Genomic DNA, 21822 nt, shown 5'->3' with positions numbered 1-21822 from the left:
TGTGTAACTCATTAACAGTGACTTGCAATGCCTATCAGTTAGCAGAAGCACTTTATCACCATTGTGGCATATTTTTCACATTTATTGGCATGAAACATCAATGTCATTAGCTAATGAGATATGACTAAAACAAATATAATTGCTATTATCACCACCGAGGGAGTATCTCAGGGAAAAAAAAGCTCATTATTTTGCTCGCTTTCCTGTGGGGTGAGTGTAGATAGCAAGAAATATAAGTGCTGTGTGAAGCTGAAGCAGCAGCGTGTGATGTATAACATTTGTATGTCAAGTAGCCCAACAAAACAAAACATGTGATGACAATACATTTTGAGCTATGAATTGAGGGAATGGAAGCAGAAAAATTCACAAAGTGAAGGTATCCTTTACCAGTGAAGATGTGGAGGTAACTGAGAAAAGAACTTAAGAAAATTATTGGAAAACATTCAAACGACTGGGTAAATTGTCCTGACACAACCCACTAACAAAAGTAGTGAAGACAATAAGGTCTAACATTTTCTGGGAGAAATTTCCATTTGAATTCTGTTGCTAAATAATACCACTAAGTAGGAATTCTGTTGAGCAGCAGGATGTCTACTCTCCATCTGGGCAAATTCCTAGACCCTTGCAACCTAATGTTCATGGGTCCAAATGCAAAATCCACGTTTGCTTGCCAGAACATTGATACTGTGTTATGGTCTTCCATTCTTGTTCCTTCAACAGTAGTGGCATAATATGCTGTTTCTTTTCCTTCATCTTGAGAAGTTTCTAGCTTGTACTTCAGTGATATATAGAATTCCCTTTGTGGAATCTGCTTATAAACCAAAACCAGACCTTTCTTGAACATTTCTACTAAGCTGTCTTCATTTCTTACTTGCCTGTGTGTCACGTATCCTTCTTCTTACAGTCCACTCATGAAAATGCCCATGCCAGTGAGGATAAATCTAGTTGGCCTGGAGATATTGCCAGTCCCACAAGACTTGGAACATTTATAGACAGCTAGAATTTTAGAAGACAGAAAGTACCACTGTGATTTACCAATCTCTTGTGAAAACATCCAACCCCATTGCTGAAGCAAGACAAGCTGGAACAGGTTTCTAGGACTACTTACAGTTAGGTCTGGAGTATCTTCAAGGATGGACTCTACAACTTCTCTGGGAAAACTAGTCCAGTGTTTGAGAACTTCCACAGGAAAAAAGAAAAGATAATTTCTTGTGTTCAGATGGAATTTCATGTGTTTTAATTTGTGCCTGTAGCCTCTTCTACCGTCACTGGGTACTCCAGAGAAGAGTGTAGCTCTCTTCTCTTCATTCCCAAAGTTCTTCAAGTATTTATATTTACTGATAAGATCCCTCTTGAGCTTTCTCTTCTTTAAGCCCCCTGGGCCCAGTCATTCAGCTGGTTTTTAGAGCATTTTCCTGTCCAACTGTCTAACACTTTGTCATCTTGTCACTGAGAATGTTATGGGAGAGTGTCAAAAGCCTCACTAAAGCTGAGTAAAACAACATCCATGAATCTCTTCTCATCCATCAAGCTAGACATCTCACTGTGGAAACTATCAGCTTCATTATGCACAATTTCCCCATTGTCATTCCATGCTGATTATTCCTGATCACAACCTTGTGCTTTGTGTATCTCAGAGTGGTTTCCAGGACTAGTTGTCCATCACTTTCCTGGGGATTGTAAGGCTCATTGCTGTCTGGACCCTTCTTGCCTTTCTGGAAGACAGGACAGACATTTGCTTTCTCAAGAGATGTCTTGCACCACAGAGTGCTTTCATAACACTCTTAAATGCTCTGTTGCAGGTGTTGTGGTGATCTTAAATTAACCGCTGGGCTTTAATGTTGGTATACAAAGCAGACACTCAAAACAGTCTGCTTAACTAGAATGGTATTTGGGGATTTTTCCATCTGTACCCCCAAAACGTAGGTTGTAAGGAAACCTTGGAGGTTTCTAGTCCAAGCAGTGTCTTCAAAGCTGTGTCAAATCACTGTGGTTTTGTATAAAAACTGTTCTGAAAACTTCCAGAAATGGGGACTTTATAAATTATCACAAATTGGATACAAATCCCCTTCACAATAAACCATGCCTAGCTTATTTAGCACTACATGTCGAAACCTGCCAGAAGTTAATTTTTAGTCATTTGATAGATGTCTGTAATTGTGTATGATTTAACTTTCTTGACCAATGGCGCCCTCCAGAAATCTGTGTATACCATGTTTGCACAGCTGCATTGTCTGCACAGCAATGACAGAAAGGTACATTTAGCTACCATTCTACACAAGAACCATGTCAGCAAGGAACAAATATTAAACAAAAAATTCAATATTTAATAATCTGAGCAGAACTCAATTGCTGGGTAGCATTCCCTGCATGGGACAAGCCAACAGCAAGGGCTTCACACATTTTACCTGAGTTTAGTAATTCCTTGCACAACCTCTCCTGGGGCTTCTAATGACACAAATAATTTCAGTGTAAAAGGTGACTCTACAGAGGATTACAAATGAAAGTGCTTATAGCCTACCTGTAGAAAGTTTCACTCCTATCATTCGTCTTTCTGACAGAAATGTCATTTAATGCAAATCAGTTTTTCTGTCAGAATAATACTTAAAGAAGTCCTGTCACTGAGAAACTGTATTCGTGATTTATGCCTCATTTCAGAGGGATGAGCAACAGCCTTATTACAGCTTCATAATATAAATCCATACAATACAGGGTTGCTATGACAACTGATGAGCCTTAATAGCCTAGATTCAAAGAACCTTGTTCAAAGCTGTCAAGTAGTGCAGTTCAATGCAGTTCAGTCATTTGCACCTGTAAGAACTTGGGAGAAGGCTATGCAGAAACTGAGTGTTCACTCAGGCTCTCAGGGGAGGCATCTGAGCTTTGCAGCTGAGAGCCTTCCTTACCTCTGAGCTATGCACTGCCAGTCCTGAGGCTTTCCAGCCCCCAGCACAGGTATCCAAACTGGTGTTTGGCTGCAGCAATACTGAGCTCCCCAGGCTGTCTGAGAAATATGGTCCCCATCCAGTTCCATTTATTAATATTGAAATATGAGGTTAAAAAGAGGTGAGACAATTAAACACCTTCTTGGTACTGAAAATGGGCTGCCCACCCCTCTAGACTTCTTTTCTCAAAACTGTGATCTTAGCTGTGTTTTCCACCCATATCCTCCCACTAACTGTGGTATTTGTCAGATTTTGCTGGGCTAGTTCAGCTCACTAATACAGGAGAGAATTCTGTCTTTTTCTTCTTTTCTCTATTATATTTTTTCTTGAGATTCTGCCAAGGCCTAAAATGGCTTGTTGCAGGGTTCTAACAGCTTGTAAAAGGTAAAATGGAGGAGTAATGATTGGCAGGAATGGAGAGTTGCAAACCTACCCAGTGATCTTCCCTCTGAAAACAGCAGCACCTGAGCTTCAACAGCAGCTATACAGTCACAGGAATATTCACATTCCCGATTCATAGGCTTGATTTCCTCTGAAAAGGTAAGATTTAAGTGTAGAGCTGCAGCAGCACTGAATCCTGCAAACAGGCAGGCTAATGTTCCAAATAATACTCACTTACAACAAGGTCATTAAGAAGACAGCAAAAAAAAAAAAAAAATTAAGCTGGATAGAGTGACACAAGACCTAAAAGCATATTATGTATGCTCTGAGCAAAAGAACACAGCTCTCACAACATGAGGCAAAGATGGCACAAGACAAAACACCAGGTATAACACTATGTCACAGAGAGATGGTAGCTGTGGCTGCTGCTCTTCACTGCTGTAAGTCCAGCCAAAACCTGAGCTGAGTATGTACTGCAAAGGGGCAGATGCATACACAACATACTAATGTCATCAGCCACACAAAACACAGCAGGGTCTTCACTGTTCATTACCCAGACACACAAACAGCACCTCAAGTAATAGGAGTGCTTGAGTAAGATTCAGAGCCACATGTGTTACTCAAATGTCTCAGTTCCACAGGATTCCCTACTCCCTTCTTGTTCAACCCATGAAAACCAGATATTTCCAGTGAGAAAACTCCTCTGAATCTGGGTTTTTTCTTGTAATGATTCTTGTGCTCAGAAGAAGCATGTGGCAGAAAAGGCACTGACAACTGCAGAAGCTAAACACAGCTATCCAGTATAGATGGACTTGTTTGAAACACTTCCCTCTTCAGTGTTTGAAAGGAAATAAGCAATGCTTATCTGACTAATCCAATGTCCTTCAAATTCTAGTACATTTGGAAGAATTCAGTGTCTCTGCATACAATATTTCAGATTAGTAATAGAAATGAACTTTTATACATGCCCTGTAAAGTTAACCTACTGGAGTTTTTTTCCCCTTGAGAAGCCTATTTTCATCAGACAATAACCAGGTGCCCTTTACTAGCTTCATATTAAAATAACTTTAGTTGTTTTATGAGTAAACAGGCCAAAGTGCATAACTCTCTCCTTTTTCCAGAAGTGTATGTGAGTGCTATTGCAAATCCTGTAATTTCAATAATCAAAAAAGACCCATTATTTCAACAGCTGTGGATGAATTCAGGAAGTTGCTATTGATGAGCTTTATGAGCATGTTTCTACTTTCTAAAACAAGCTTCTACTTATGCAGATGATAAAGAGGATTTATTCCAAAATGATCTCACATGGTAGAAAATTCTGCCAATATACAGATGTTGCAAACAAAAATGCTCCCAAGTTGGGAAATTTTACTTGAGTTAATTTACTACTAAAGTACACAAATCTTTTATCGATGATTGCAGTTCTGGGGAAAGAAAAATAATGTAAACCATTAGACAAATGTATACATGTACATTTTTTCTCTCCTCTGCTCCTGAGTTTCAGCTTCCATTTTTTTTTTCAGAATTTGCCCAGGGAGCCAACAGGCAGCACAGAAAGTTGTGGGGCTGTGTGTAATGCTTTGTACCACACCAAGTAATATGGTTTCAGCCATTCAATCTCAATGTTTCCAGTTGTCCTGGGCTTTGGGATGCCAGTTGTCCTGTTCCTCATTTGTCCCTGCTCCAGTATGAGGTGTGACCACTGAGTACAGTTCTTCCAGAGGCAAACTTGCTTCAGCATAGTCTGTTCCTCACATATTCCTTGTGTGCGGAGCATTCCCATTTTAACAGCTGCAGATCACTCCTCAAATCTGGTATGTAAGGAGGTGCTATACACTTCTCTCAGGGAGGTTATACTGGGCAATGATTTTTTTACACTGTTGCTCCATTCACATCTGGGCAGGCTGGAATCTGTTTTGACTGGCACACAGTAATTCATGGATGTTCAGTTCCAAAGGGTTAGAAGCACTCTGTTATATCCACGCAAATGGACTTTGTATTGTACGTATCCAAAGATCTGTCAGTACTGGGTACCTGACCAGGCAGAGATCAATTTCTGCCAATGGAGAATTGAAATGGAAAAAATGGAGAAAAAAAAAAAGAAAAGAGGAAAAGGAAGCTTCACTTCTGTTAAGCCAGTATTAACTTTCTGAAGAGCTGAGAAAAATACTGCCAGGAGGTATAAAACCCTGCTGGAGAGTCAGAAGACAGCAACCCAGCAATACACCTAGCATCAATGAATGTGGGAACCTGACAATTCCCACACCAGTTTAATGGCCAGCTGGACAGCAGAATCTGTCCATGAGAAGAGCCTTGTTGCATGTTCTTCACACCTGTCTTCAGTGAGCATGAGTCCACCAGTACCTGCTGTTTGTTCAGGTGTGCCAACAGGTGAATAAGCCCTGACCTGAGGTTTAGATAACCAAACAGACCATGAGAAACCTTCACAAGCAACCCTGAACACTGCAAATAACAGAGTGAGAAGCTGAAAGTTTTTACAGAGAGCACTGTAAGCCAAGTCTGGACTTCCCAGGTGGATAAGGGGGAGTTACACAGTAACTTCACAAGTAATTGGAGGGGAATAGTTGGGACTCTTTTGGGAGCGGAAACTTGTATTAATAACAGCACGTAAAGTCAAGGTGACTTAGGAAATGGTAGAAAAAATATGGGTACAGATGTAGAAAACCTGGGACTAACAGGGAAAAGGCAACTAGGGACAAGTTGTTTCTTTGGGATATGAAGGACAGAGAAAGGGAGGGGTCAGGGTAGGTGGAAGAAGAATAAGCATGCAAAAAAATCAAGAGAAGGTAGAATAAAAGGGACCAGTTGTATGTGGGCAAGCTGCTGGTCAGAATTTATCTGAATAAGCCTTGTGCCCCGCAGCTACAGGACATCTAGCCTTTTCATTAAACGTGATTTTTTGCTTGATCCTGGGGAGAGGTGTAGGACAGGGTGAGAGAAAGAGAACACTGCAAGTCACAGGAGTTGTGTACACGCATGTTTTCATCAGAGAACTTCAGTCTTGATCTGTTGGAAAGGAAGAGGATTAGGTTATCTGTGTTCATATTGATAGGAATGCTGCTTGCGCATATGTGGGTGACAAGCAGTGAAGACATTAGTCTCTGTGTGGCTGATGATGTTGGTGCTGTGCGTGTATCTACACCTTTGCAATGTGTACTCAGCTTGGAATTTGGCTGGACTTCCAAGAAGGATCAGCAGCGGCCACAGCTATCAATCCTAGATGGAAGACGTTGCCTGGGTGCTAGACTCCACCAGATTTGTCTGTAGAAGGAGAAACACCTCTCATCCCAGGATTCAGCTGCTTCTTAGCATTGTCTGTTCTCAAATTGTGTACATCCTGCTGGCAGGGTCTTAGTGCATGCTAAAGGACACCCAAATAAAAATGATCCCATGGGATTCACAGAAAGAAAATCTACTTCACTTGTCACTGTCCTTCAAAATCAAGATGAACCAGGGAAAAAGAAATTAAGAATTTGAATCTGTGGGGCTAGAATCATGGACATTAAAGCTGGAATTAAGGGTTCAAACTGTCTTCCTGAAGCTGACAGAGGCTAGAGGAAATATTGCTGGTTCCAACATCAATGGAGAAACAGATCACTCAAAGTCAATTAGCAGAGCCAATACTTAAACTGATGACACTTTTTTCCTAGCTGAAATTGGGATAAAGTGTTGTTTTTGTTGATGTTTGAATTAATGGTTTGCATTAGTTCAGCTCCAGACAGGACTGAACACAGATGATTCAATTCTAAGTCTTCCATGATGGATAATGTGCCACAGTTGATAAGGTGACTCAACTCTCCACAACCAGTAGTGGACTTCAAGAAGCAACCCTGAGAAGTGAAGAGAAAGCCTATTGATTTTCAGTAATGGATACTCATTTTGCTCCTTTAGTGTTTTAGAGCTTCTTAGGCACCTCACTGAAGGAAAGGGTAGTTTTTTTCATTTGGATGAACAGATTCTCAGGAATCAACAAGGGAAAAACTCTTAATAATCAGCTTATCCTGGGCTGTTTGGTTCATCCATCATTCCTGACAGAAGTAAACCCCTGGTTATTCTACGTGACAGGGAAAGGGTCACACTTGGACCCCAACTCATAGGAAAGGGCATTTGAGTGCTGGTATGGATATCAAAATTGCTGTAGGGGAAAGTCCATAAACCCCTATTGTGCAGTTTTTGAAACTAGATGAACACCTTTGATCAGACTGAAATCCCAAGAGCACAATTAATTACTGACAAAGTTTTTATCCAAAATAGAGTTACTTATTGAGCTAATGCTTATTACTCATCTTTAATTTCAAACTGATTAAATTAAAAATACATTTTTAAAAACATTTAGAAAATTGATTTTAAAAATGTCTGTAACAATTTTATATAATGAAATCTACCATCTTGTGTGATATTTTAATGAAATAAATTATGCCATAAGTTCCACCTTCCCAACAAGCTCACCATTGTGAATACTTGTTCTTGAATGCTTACCACAACAGCCGGATGCAGTGAAGACATATCCCACCAGGAATAATTGTTGATCATGTGGTGACGCACTCTCAAGTTTCTTATTTCCATTTATACTCCACAAAAGCTTCCAAAGATAATTGACATCTGTGTTTCTTATGGTCCAGGGTAGGCCATGATTTTCTAAAATGCATCCCATGGGTAAACTGTGTCTCAGTGCTATCAGGCCCTGGAGGAATGTTGTGTGGCAGCTGCTTTTGAAAAAGCAGTCATGTGTTTAGCTACATGAGGAGGAATTTTTTCTTAGCATTGCTAAAAGAGCAATATCTCACTGAATTTTGGTGTGATTTTTCATTCATTAAATGCTGGTAAGTTTTTCAAAATCTTCCTCAAAATAAGATCTGCTGTTTCTGAAAATTCTACCTCCAAAATTTTCTATGACACCTCCTATGACAGACTTTTGGAGACAAAGAGCTGTTCAGTCAGCCTTAACATGTTTTAAACTACAAACAACTACACCTATGGCAATTTTTTAAAACTGTAAAGGGAGCTTAGCCCAAAAATGAGGATCTAAGGATCTGAACAAAAATGAAATAAGCAGTATTCATATGATGGGTTATTCATACAAGTAGGAATTTACTTCATATTCAAAAGAGTTTTCTTCCCATAAAATTGTTTCTTCATATTAATAATGTGGCACCTTCTACAAGCCTGATGACAAAGCAGGATTCAGTGGTGTTTGGCATCAAACAGAATAAAAGACTGTTACTGTCCCAAATACACTCTCAATTAACTAAAGACAATATTTATAAAAGCAAGATCAGATCATATAAAGATTTTCACTTTCACTTGCACCTACAGTCAGAACACAGCAGAAGAAATATTTGGAGTATAAAAGCAAATCTGATAGTGCCAGGTAGTGTTTTATAAATGTATGACTTGTCTAAACATGCCTCAGCATTTTATTGCCTCATACAGCATGACTTTTTGTTTGTATCAGATTGAAGTTCGATGGTTTTCTCTTTCACTTTATCTTCATGTTCTTTTAAAATCCTGGGGCAAAGAAAGAATACTCGTGAGAAAAAAACGTCAATAAAACCCACAAGAGATTGAACAAAAAAATCCATTTTCCCAAGAGTATAAAATTGTCCAGAGATTTAACAGAAGATGACAAAATGTTGTGACCTAACAAACAAGCAAAAAAGTACAATTATGGTGGCCGCATCACACAACCGCTTTTGTTCATTTAGTTAGAAAAATTTAGTTAGTGCTGATTGTTAACACATTGCATATTACACAGACTCAAAACAGTGACTTTCATTTCTTACTTTTAAGGCTGGAACAAAACTGAAACAAATCTGGCTGCCCAGACATTTATCAATTACTGACACTTTCACAAAATTTCACTAATTTCAGCAACAATATCGGCGATTTGCCAACTCATTACCAGTGTCTTCACCTCTGTAAGTGGTTCAGTGGGGCCATATTTTCCTGTATCTTTACCTCTAGCCTTTATATAAGTTAAAAAATCCACTTCTTCCTGTCTCCCAGCCCCCAGGAGAATTTGAGATGTAATGAGCAGAGGGGAGAAGGAAGCATATCCAATGTCCTGCTGCAAGGAGTCAGCAGCATGCATTTTCAAGTATATTTCTGCAAACCTTCAGGAAATTCTTGCAAGAATTATCACAGCAGCCAAGACCCTCAGCTTTCCTAGCAACAATCCAGATGTTTCTGGATCTATACAGAGTTTCAATAGCATAACTCTTTATGAACCTGAGCAACTCTCAGTCAGAGCAACAGGGTCAGGTGACAGAGCAGTTTAAAAGCAATGAATATTTCACCACCCTGAGTTCCTATAACTAATAAACATAAAAAACTAATATAAATATAATATAATATAACATAACTTAAAACTAGTTAAACAAAGAGAATTCACAACGTCATGAGCTACAGGGCAGTCAGGCACATAAAAAAACTCATTGTTGGTGTTTTTATCTTACCTAGCTAAGTGGAGCACAGACTTTTCCACATTGTACCCAGAATAAGCACTGCATTCATAGAAAATTAAATTATAATCCTACAATCAAAGAGAAAGACCATTTCAATTACTTCTGCACAATGTCTCACTCCAGCTGTAAAAAGAGCAACAGAGATATACTGAAATATGAAAATAAAGGAGAAATAGATTATTTTAGGATTATAATTATACAGCTAACTGTAAAAAGTAACAAAAGAAGTCCAAGTGTGCCTCACAAATAACAACTATATGCTTCTCTTAGATATTTGTTCTGTGGAGTGGCTTTTGATGTAAGAGCTCAAATGAAAAGAGATCTTGTAAGGTACTACATCTTGTGAACTTCCCTTATGATGATCAGGCAATTCCCACATCACTGAGTGCTGGACAAAGCAGGTGAAAAGAATTACAGTAACTCTTCTTTCATCTTTTTGTACTTGTGAAACTTTTCTGCACTTTCTTTCCAGTCAGCCTGCATCTTTCAGTTTTGTACTCCCCTGGGAACTTTGTAATTACGAACAGTGGGTAAATGATCAAGTCTTGGGAGAGAGTCTCAGCTGAAGCCTTATAAAAGCAAAAGCAAGAGATCATCTGCACAAGAGCCTGACCTGGCAGTTCTGACGGCAGAGAAGTTTGAAAGGGAATGACAGATTACCCTCCAAAATAGATACCTGTCTACTTTAACAACCTGCTACAATGAAGGTCAACCACACTGCCTCTGTGGTATTACTACATGTCCTTTTACCCATCTAGATTTCAAATTTCTATTCACTTTCCACTTGTCTCTGTGTCTTATTGCTATTTATAGCAGTAGCTTAAAATTCAAGCAAATAAGTCAGTACCTTAGAAGATTACAATTATGTCTGCAGAGTTGCATTTGTTTGTTATTAACTCTGGTTACTGCACTTATACTTATTTAACCACTCTTCAGAAGGCATTTATAATTCAGTTCTCAAAACTTTCCATTAAGACGACCAGGTATTTCTGGTTTGGTTTGGTTTTTTTGTGGATTTTTTCTCTATATATTATGCTTCCAGAATTGCACAACTTTTGGAAATTTTAGTCATCTTTGTGGAATTTCAGAGACAAAAAGTGGGGAAAAGAATTCCATAAATACAGTAGTTTATTTTAGCAGCTCTAAAAAAAGTGCTTCAGAGTTATCCAACGTCAGTTTTATATATGTTGTCAATGGTTATATTGTTTGTTCCACAGAAAAACAGGATTGAACAACATGCAATAATTTCTTGATGACCAGATAAGCACAGAAAAGTAGAGAAGGAAGAAATCAGGCAATGTTAGTGTTGAATAGACTTTTATCGATGTTTTTAAACATATGCAACATTTGCAATACTGCAACCCTAAGATTCTCTTGCTTTTCTTAGAAAAGTTTTAAGATAGAATTTGACCAGGTCAAATTTCTTACTAGCTATGCAAACAGAAGCTTGAAATCAAAATGACACTCTATTTTTCTGCTCAGCTGATCAGAACTCTAACAGAAAACCTGCTATGGTCAGTTTATAGGTATTTCATGTCAGTCTAGCTGAGAGTGATGCTACTCCAACATCTTCCCCACATACAACAGAGTGTCACCAGAGGAGAACTCTCGGTGATACCTTTATTTACGCTGGTATGAATCTAAATGGATTTTTCAACAAATTGCTTGGATGGAAGGACAACAAGTTAAACTAAATTGATAATGAGTACTTAATTCTCTCAGTCTAGCAAAAAGGTTCTTATCTGAAAGAGGAGATAGTCTGGAAATACAACATGCCATTTCTCTGATTCAAAGAGGAAGCTTTAATTGATAGAATACACAAGGAGCACAAACTAGGAGCAGGCAGGACACATATAATTATTAAGCTAGGAAATGCCATCCATCTCCATCCAGGAACAAACTGAACCTTGGAGACCACTGGCAATTACTTCATTTTAAAAACTTACCGACAAATCAGCAGACATCTAAAGAATAGGGAGGAAAGTTAAGTATTACCAGAGGGAGCTGGGCAATTTTCTGTCCTGTAAAGTACCATGCTCTGAGAATAGCTGTCTCATTGGCAGTATTTGTGTAAGAATGGCACTGACAGGCTGCCAAATTAGGCACTATGAATACACAGAAACAGTCCTCATTCCATGAAGCACATATACTCTGCAAAGCCAAGGCAGAGCAGGCATTATCTTATTTTATTGTTGGGGAACAGTGATAGAGAAGGATTTATTGACCCATTTAAGATCACTCAGGAAGTATGTGCGGGCCAACATAAAATCATGTGGATATAAGTAAGCCTGAGCAGCATCTTTATCATAAGGCATTTTATTAAAATAATTGGCAGTGCTTACACTTCTGTACTCAAACAGAACATTGTCTGTTCCTGGACACTCACAATATGATCTGAATAGTCTCTCTTGTTGTGCTCATATGAACTCTTGATCACTGAATCAAGCTAAGCTAAAGAGAAATTTGGAGTGTTCCTTCTGGGTCCTCTGCTAAAACAAGTCAAATGGACTTCCACAACCCCTGTGCTCATTCCATTATTCCTTTTTACAGGGTATAACAAACACACTGGAACTACAAGTCTTCTCAAATGACTACTCCCTTCAGGCTGCCATTATTCCTTTTAAAAATTAATTGTGCTGCCCGCCTTACAGAGAAGTTATGTGACAAGGGCATTATAATGGAAGCCCTTGGGTTTCTGACCAAAGCTGTAGTACAGCAGAATGCGTGTAGGATGTGGGACTGAAGTAATGCAAGGGTTAATACAGCTGCACTGAAATGTCCCCTGAAAATACATGTTCCTTTCTGACTATAGAAAAAGCTCGGTAAAACCAATCCCATCCTGTGAGACATTGAAACAGTCCTTAAAAATACTGGACTTCAGGACCAACAGGCTAAACTGATTCTTTGCACAACAAGAGCTTGTTTTCACCAAATATGGCTATACAAATTAGTATCAGCTCAGCACCTAGCCCTGTGTATTTGGGATCATTTGTGAGTAATTCATGGGATTATTCACAAAATAAGTAACTCAGCTGCATACTAACAGAGACAGTGGTATGTGGTTTCACAGGACTTACATGGCCATTTAGCAAGAATTAATATTTCATTAAAATTCATGGTTATTATTAGCTCAGCAAGCAAATTATTATAATTTAATTATATCTATGCTACTTTTCAACTAATCCATTGCCATTAATCACTCCTTCTCTTAACTACCTCAGGCAGCACATTCAAGCATTCAAGTGAGTCATTCAGATCCATTCACTTGATTATAACCATCTTATTTGACAACTTTTTGTTTTACTTATGCAAAACATTTTATTTTCTCACATGACATGTTAGAATTAATAGCCTGGTGGGCTGTGAGCTCTATATACTTGAGTGATTCATCTTTGTTTTACTAGTACAGTCTTTTTAGAGCAAGATGGCATGCAAGACACCTACTCTCTGTCCATTTAGCATTTATGTGTCACTTGTTTTTTCACACAAGGATTCAGTGCTACACCCTGGTCTCCCTCCTAGCTTTCAAGGTCTCAAAGTTATCTGCTTTCCACACACAAGAAAATAAAGCTGATTTCCTAAAGGGAGATCCTTTGGGGGATAGAGTTCAAGGCTGATAAACCTCTTTGACAAAAACCAAATAATGGACACAAACCTGAATAGGGAGGTATAATTTCAAAAGGCTATGTGAATCATTGAAATAAGATAAAGAGAGATCTGGCCCTAAATCTTTCAGTTACAGAGAGGTGCCTAGCAGTAACCCTTCCTGAAAGAACAATTCAGCTGCACTTCAAATTTTGGAAAACACCCTTTTTATTACTGGCAGTAAATCTATTTTGAAAGGTAAAAGAGGTAAATATGTGAAATCCAGCACACTGTCTAATTTAGGTATATTCCTACCAATTTGGTGAATATTTCAGCAATATTTCAATTTCTTACTTCTAAATAAATGAACATTCTGCAGACATTCATGTTTCAACTATAAGCACTGTAAAAAGAGATTCAAAGGAAAAATTGATGGGCATGGTGCACAAGAATATAAACAAGTATCTGGTATTTGCAGTCCCTTGATTGCTTAAATTATGCTCATGGATCACCAGTGCTCTGGTAGATGCAGACTGTTAACTCTGCTTATTTTATCTCCTTGATGGAAAGTTACTAAAAGTAAACATGTTTTCTACTCCTACCACAGGAGTAACAGATGGTATTCTTTGGTTTTACAGGAGGTAGGAGGGAGAAAAGATCCCCAAATTATCTCTATGTTAAGAATCCTTTCACTGGGAAAAGGGAGGAAAAAAGAGAGAGAAAAGAAGCAGCAAGGGAAAAAATAGAGAAAAAGAGACAAAAAAGAGAGGCGAGACACAATGAGAGTGAATTATTAAATATTTTTCTTCTCCACTCACTTTTTGGTTTGGTTTAGGGTTTTTTATTTGATTGCTTTGGTTTTAGGGTGTTCTCTTTACCTAGGCAGTGTTGTAAGTACTATAATTATCAGCACTTACATCACTGAAAGCTGAATTGAAGAGTGTTCCTAATGGGGTTCCTAATCCTTAAAGATACCTACCTGACTAAGATTAAACTGTGCTTCTATATATTTAGACACATTGAGACTCCATTTCAAAACCTTCACCTTCAAGCCTTGTAAGGAGCTCCCAAAGTACAGTACCTTTGCAAGATGGTCTCCTATTCCCATCGGGACCTCACGCTCCTTTTCGTTATCGGTTTTGTTACCCAATAAAAGAACAGGCATGTTCTCTCCAGTTGCCTCCTGCAGAATAAACAGCAAATATCAACTGAAGTGTTGAATTCAAAAGATCACAGATGAAGAGAATAAAAGCTAACAAACGTCACACTCTAACAAGACATTTAAGACTTCACACAAACTAGGGACGTGCTACTTTGCTTACAAACATGTCAGGAATTGAAGCTGGATAAAAGACATGAAAAAGACATAATGCTAAGATTACACTGACTAGGGATTTTTTTAAAATAACAGCACAGAAGCTCATTAGACTTCATATTAAAATGGGAGAGAGAAAACCACCATGCTACACAGGCTCAGATATTATGTGTTTACAGCCACTGCTTTTCTAATTACATGGCCAGAAAAAATAATGGCCACACCTGGGTACTATTATGCCAAATGAATTACACGAAATAGTGAAGAAATACATAGAATAGGCCCCCCAAAATACAGAGAGTAGACAGAAATCAAAATCTATTCTGAAAAGAGTTATAATTATCACAGTGAGTGCTTTCATTAGCTGGGCTGAGTGCTACAGCAGTGAAGGGACTTGGCAGTATGTCCAACTTAGCAACAATTTGCAGCAAAAAAAAATCAGTTAGTAAAGAAGAGTGAACAGCTTGGAAAATACTTTTGACCACAATATTTCATTTTTCTGAATCAAAATCAGCAATGCTCCTCTAGCTTTTACCATACTGAATTAAAACATGCCACTGATTTATTAAGACCATATAATTAGCAAGGGCCTGTTCTTCCCAAATGCATGCTAAGAGTACTTCATTAAGGCTACTCATATCTGGAATAACTATGAGTGTTTGGAGGCATTTAAATGACTGAGTCCTAATCTGAACTCCCAAAGCCACCTCTTGCCTATTCTGGAAATATAATAGTATATACTAATAATAATAATAATCATCATATATATAATCATATTATAATAATAGTGTGTTATACTAGAGCACATGACCAATAAAATCAGACTAAATGATCTTTGCATATTGATTTGTCCCTTACTTTTTCAGTGTGCTAACAGGAAGTCACACTTCATTCTTGCTACAAGTCAGCCCTTTCTGGCAGCTGCCTCAGTTTTATTTTTACTCTGTTCTGGCCACAAGCAAATTCCGTTGCTTACGCTCTTAATATGTTTTAATTTTTAATTAATTGCTGTCACTGGACTATGGACTATGATTTCCTTTTCATGTGGTGATCATCCTTTCATCCTTTTGAAAGGATGATCCCCAGGAAACGGAACTGTCTTTCACAAGGCAGTTTCACAGCAGTAACGTAGATTACATAGTTCTAAGTCTATGGCTTATGTTCACAATATAGTCTATTTTCCATGAGCTATGCACTTGGTTATCAAATGCTAGTGATCATCAGTGATCACCAGATCACCACCACTGATCCGAAACACCTCTCAGTGCTAGCAGTGATCCAGTGGGGGTCATCAGCTGAGCTCTCTTCATGAGAAATCAGAGGACACCAGGCTGGGATTTTCCCACCACTCATCCTAAGTCCTTAAAACCCTGGAACTATGATTTTTTTTCCATAGAGATAGAGATGAAAAACAACTTCACTGGCAACAGTGCAGACCAAACTCACAAGCAAAAATGTAATTGTGACAACACAAGAAAGATGGTGCTCTCTGTTTTACCCTGCTAACCCTTGTTCAGAAGAAGGTAGAGAATGACACCAGGGTTTGGATTTCAAGTTATGCCCAGTTACCTCAATGCTTATCAGCCACTGCTTGACAGCTGTGAATGTGTCTTTTGCTGTTATGTCATACATCACAATGACCCCATCAGCTTTTCTGAAAAACTGCTTGGTAATGCTTCGGTACCTACAAACAAGAATCTGATTACAGCTCTCTTCAACAGAAGCAATAATCTGACAAGTTAAAATTTATAGTAATTCCTCCGTATAAAGGCAAATAAATTATTTGGAAAAAAAAATTAATAGGATTTTTTAAAAGAAAGTGTTTGGAAAAGCTCCCCTTGCCTTCTTTAACTGACTCTGGGTTAGGTAGGATAATTAGCTGCATATCTCACCTTTTCTCACCTCTTTCATTTTAAGCTTGGAGCAGAAATTTCCCCGTCACTAAGTGCTCTTCTAAAGCTAGCTAGGTTTTTGGAGACCTTTTTCCAAAGCTTCATGTAGAAAACACAGATTGTCATTATCATCCTTGTTTTTAGTAACAGTAATAGTAATAGAAAATTACACAATAGGTGAGGAGATTGGGAAGGAAATTACCACTGAAATCTTACAAAAACCTGGAGCTCTACTACAGTGGTATTTCTTTAGTAAAAAAAAAAAAAAAACAAAAACAAAAACAAAAAAAAAAACACCAAAACTCATCTTTTTTAACCATTAAGGTATTTTCTGCTATAGGAATAATTCCAGGTGCATTTTAAAATCAGTCTTCCTCCTAAAGAAACAGTGCAACTAAACGTTTTTGAGCTTACTTAGTGCTGCAAGGGAATGAGCTAAACTGTGAATCCACTGGCACTATTAGGAATGCTCCTGTATTTGTACCTCTCACAAGAAGCAGGATTAGGTCCACACTTAATAATCTTCAAACAGATGATTCAAGGAAGTGAGACCTTAAAATGCGTAAAGGTTTTGACTGGCATGGAGTTGAATTTCATTATACTGTCTTCATTTCAAACAAGGAGTTTTGCCACTTCCATCCCTCCAATTCCCTCCTCCATCCCAGAGATGGGGGAGTGAGGGAGCAGCTACACAGCTGGGCTGAGTCCCAGGGGTGAAGCATAAGAGAGCCTTCCTCACCGTTCCTGGCCAGCTGTGTCCCAGAGCTGCAGCACTACCTGGGTGCGATCCACTGTGACAGTTCTCACGTTGTAATCCACACCTGCAACAGAAACCAAGGTGAACTGTCTCTTTACAAGCTGTTTGATCACTGAAAACTGGATCCTGCAAATAGCAACAATTCCAGAGAAGTAAAAAGATAGGCACTGCATTAAAAATGATGTCCAGAGTCTCCAGCTATCAGAGAACAAGAGCTTTTATTTGCTTGAAGTCCTCCAGCAATAAAATACTGAATGGTAGTAGAGTAGTTCAGTTTTGTAAAATATGCAAGATAAGTCACTTTCCAAATCATAGAACATGAGTCAATGGTCCATCTGACAGTCCACAGCAGTCTAAGACATTTAGCCTGGAATTCACTGCATGACATCAGTTGTGTGAAATACATTATTTTAGTTTGAGCTAACCACATGGGAACCTTCCACAGTCAGTGGAAAAACACAAGACAAGGCACAGGGAACAGTGGAACCTAAGATAAATGCTGAAGATAGGTGGACTGAACATGTGGAGAATATCTTCCCCTATTTATAACGTAGAAGATGAGCTCACTTCATTTAGGTTAGTGGACATAAAAATTCATTTATTTAAACTTTTAAATTAATCCTCTCCTGATTCCTCTAACCTGTGAAGATGTAAGTATTTTCTGGATATTTATAACAATAATTAGAATTCAAAATGTTAATCAGTCACTACCTCCTCCTAATGACAACCTACATATTTTTGGTATCACATTGAACTGTATCATAAAATCATTGAATCATTGAATAATTCAGGTCAAAAGGGATCTCAGTAGGTCAGCAACAGTATCTTTGGGGTCTTTTTCCACAAAAATGGGATTTTTACCAGTGGCATCAATGGAGAAGCATCTATGTCTGCTTAGATTCCTTGAATAGGCAATTAAAAACCTGTATGAAGTACCTATTGCTTGTACCTCAAGGGAAGAAATTTGAACTATTCTGTAGAAATTCATTGAGAACATTCCTCTCCATGTCATTCACTTGACTGTTCAATTGTCTTTACCTTGCCAGTCATAACTCACACATGTGAAACTCATTGATGTGAACACTAAATCAAAGGTATGACAAATGTCTTGACATTTTCTTTGCAAGAACTCTGGATGACCAGCCAAAAGAGGAAAAAGTTCAGACTCATTCCTGTGTTTTTCCTCTAGAAAATTGCACACAATATGTAAGACCTCAGAGTGTACAAAAATGTATCAGCCAGTTACAGGACAACATGGACAAGACACAGCCTTTAAGTCTATAGGATACATGAATAGACAATTGCAGATAGGTGTCCAAGCCCGCATTCCAGTCAATGAACATACACTCAGTAAAAAACTAGGACATTACTAAGCTCACCTTGAAGTAGGTAAGTTTTATTTCATATATGCTGCAGAATAAGTAAGGTGTCAATACAGGCTAAGTATAAAGAATCCAGTCATTTAACCCAGCTGCATTGCAATAACCTATACTTGAGTTCTTGTACCTCGATTTTGAGTCTGAAAGCTTGGTCTACAACTTTAGGCAAGGTAAGAAGGTAGGCTTTGAAAATTTTGGCTTTCAAAACACTGGTCTAACATATTTTTTGGTGATTAGTATAATGCTAAACCTTCAAATAAGTGATTCAGATATTCTACTTTCTCTCCAAAACAGAATCAGATTACTTAGAAGGATAACAATGAGATACGAAGGTGGGATTGTTAGTACAGTGCAGTCCAGAGTACAGATCTGTTTCAGAACTGTGAGATCTACAGGGAAATTCTAGCTTCACAGAAATCAGTAGATTTTTTCTGAGTTATCTCACTGCTGGCCAGGATTTCAGTACAGAATCTACTCTGAAACTTTTCCATCAATTATGTGCTTTCCAGTTTAAGAGAACTTACTTTGCATGTCCTACTTTTACAACATCTGTATGTTTCTGTTTTATAATACAAGGCCTGATCTCAGTAGAAACTCTTAAGTACTGTCAGAACAAAAATAACAATAGTTATATTATTAAACTTACCTACAGTAGCAGCAGTGCCTGGGAAAAAACGATCTTCACAAAATCGTCTTAAGAATGAAGTCTTTCCAACACTCGAATTGCCCACAAAAACAATCTTGAATAATCGCTCTGGGACAAAGTTTATTTTCTCCTCCTTCAAGTAAGAGCAAAAATTAGCCTCTGACTGTTCTATAAATCCTGTTGTCTCTCCAGTTAAAAAGGCTGATATGCAGAAAATAATAGATTTTATCCTATCATATTCTTCATTACTCATGAAGCAATATTCTGTTTCTTAAAATAACTCAGCATTTCAGATGTTTGCCATGCATCATTCCAGATCATCCAAAGTGCAGTGATTTGCACTGAGCTCGAAGTATCCTGAATACGAACCTTTACGGGAAACTGACAAAATAAAACAGTTTATGTTCATGGCCACAAATCAAAATTTATAAAGCTTCACACAGCTCTGCTCAGTAGCTTCATCCTATACCAGTGACACAGGAAGCAGCACATCTTCATCTAGATAACATAAGTAAAGTCATAATTTTTTGGCTTATGCTACCAGATTCTTCTCTCTATTACTAGCATTGAGCCAAGAACTCCCATCCAATTACTGCATTTCTGCATCTGTTTAACATTACTGGCAGAAGCATGGAGGAAAGACACAGACAGAGAATTAGACCATTTAATCAGGCTGTAAACATTCAGCTATGTTTCTGTCATTTTGCTTTTTAAGCAGGAGGAACAACAATTTGTTCTGCTTATCCAGGTTCTGTTTACTGCAGGCTAAGTTAAGTGGATGCTGGAGAGAATATTTATATCCTCTATCAAGTAGGTCATAATTCTTTTGTATGTAAATCAGGAGTTGCTTAGGGAAGCACTTGTAGCACCAGCTGGTTTGCAGGGGGTGCTCTTGCTGGTCTCTTCTATTCTGTGTAAAAGTGAAGGAAGAGGGAGATGATAGAATGTTTGTTTTCTATGCTGCAGAAGGGCAGCAAGATCATGGATGGTCCTGACATCAGTTGGTTAAGGTGTGGGTTGTGAGGAGGGAGAGGAAGGAAAGGAGGAAAGGAGGGAAGGGCCCTCTGCCAGTCATTTGACATGAAGGATCCATGAGACTGCTGCTTTCATGAAGACATCAGAACTGAATTCACTGCCTAACAGTCCTTTGAATGAGACACCGAAGTTTGCACTTGGAAGTGTTTTCTACAAATATACAGAAGCCTTAAAGAAAGGAGAAGAAATAGAGAGCTGCTCTTGATGGGGAAAAAATCTCAAACAACAGAGGCTTGAGCTTCTGTCTCCCTTTGTGTGAAAAAAAATAAAAATCATTCATGCTGTAATTTTTAGGGACAAAAAATACATGTGTCTTTCATGAGCTGGGCTTATAGCCCACCACAATTATAGAGGGGTTTCTTATTTTCCTTTTCTATTAAAATTCTAAACCCCACGGCAACTATAGGCTACTAGTAACACACATACATTAATACAAAGCACATTCTCAGTCCTGATGAAAACCATTCCCAGCTTATTAGTCTGTGTGCTCTGGGAAATTAAACAAGCTAACATACAATCATCAGCTTGGCATATTATCACAGTGCTTCTGAGAACCATAGCAAAATATATGGACTACATGACCTGAAATACTTTGTCCCAGGTGGTCTTACACACTCCAGTAGCACCAAAACACAAAGACCCCAGAGGCCTTCAGCTCAACTCCCAGCACAAGAACGTAAGAATCCATTTTTCACTGAGATGTATCAAGTCCAGTCATGAAAATAACCTTAATAATTAAACTTGATTATAAATCTGCATGTGAACACTATGCTAGGGAATAAACTACTCCATAGTCTGCTTCAACAAAATGCTGATGGGAAAATGGAATAACAGGAGGATGACAATTTATTTTAGTTTACAATGCAGTCTAAAAAAGTATTTCCTAGATGTGTTTTTTGAGTAGTCTTTACATAAAAAGGAGCCAGGTAAAGTAAGACACCCAGTTTTTGTACAATTTATCACAAATGTAGGAGATTGCAGGTATAAACATAAGGGTTCATATTCCATATTGAAAGTTAATCTCATGCAGAAGTTTTGAACAGAAAATCCTACTTTAATTTCCATGAGGGTTCCTTCAGGTATTGAATATATTCCTTCAGGCTTGTCCTAGCTGGACAAGGATGACCCACCTGGCTTTTGTCATCCTAAAGTCCAGTAATGCAATGCTTTGAAAATATGACACAAAATAAGTCATACAGCAAGCAAAAAGCAGGCACTGAATTAAACAATTTCAAAATATGAAGCTCTATTCTGTACCCTCAATGATTTATTAAAAGGTACCACTTAGAAATTATTATGTAACCATGGCATAATTCTATCATAATTTTTAAGACATGCTTGATTCTTCTAAAAGAACCATATAATTATGACCAAGCAAACCAATTTTTCCTATACTTTAATC

At 38.1% G+C, this 21822-nt stretch overlaps 1 protein-coding gene across 12 annotated transcripts in view; it reads right to left on the bottom strand.

The window, feature by feature from the left end:
- Positions 1 to 21822, bottom strand: part of CRACR2A (calcium release activated channel regulator 2A) — a 78627-nt gene that overhangs the window by 4823 nt on the left and 51982 nt on the right. For 3 of the 12 annotated variants that reach the window (XR_010356612.1, XR_010356611.1, XR_010356610.1), the window contains exons 13-19: positions 19386 to 19518; positions 17343 to 17424; positions 16281 to 16395; positions 14478 to 14579; positions 9803 to 9879; positions 7827 to 8855; positions 1165 to 7177 (exon numbers count right to left, since the gene is read on the bottom strand). Coding sequence is in view for 1 of the 12 variants with exons in the window: in XM_064409911.1 (XP_064265981.1) it covers positions 8765 to 8855; positions 9803 to 9879; positions 14478 to 14579; positions 16281 to 16395; positions 17343 to 17424; positions 19386 to 19518 (600 nt within the window). In the remaining 11 variants the exon portion in view is untranslated. Of the gene's footprint in view, positions 1 to 1164; positions 7178 to 7598; positions 8856 to 9802; positions 9880 to 14477; positions 14580 to 16280; positions 16396 to 17342; positions 17425 to 19385; positions 19519 to 21822 lie in introns of those variants that run through there. The other 9 variants (XR_010356616.1, XR_010356617.1, XR_010356618.1 and 6 more) reach the window with 7 other exon arrangements.

This window comes from Passer domesticus, chromosome 2 (genome assembly GCF_036417665.1).
Source record: "Passer domesticus isolate bPasDom1 chromosome 2, bPasDom1.hap1, whole genome shotgun sequence".
Taxonomy (NCBI): Eukaryota; Metazoa; Chordata; class Aves; order Passeriformes; family Passeridae; genus Passer; species Passer domesticus.
Note: the sequence above shows the minus strand (reverse complement) of the source record. Positions and strands in the feature narration are given on the sequence as shown.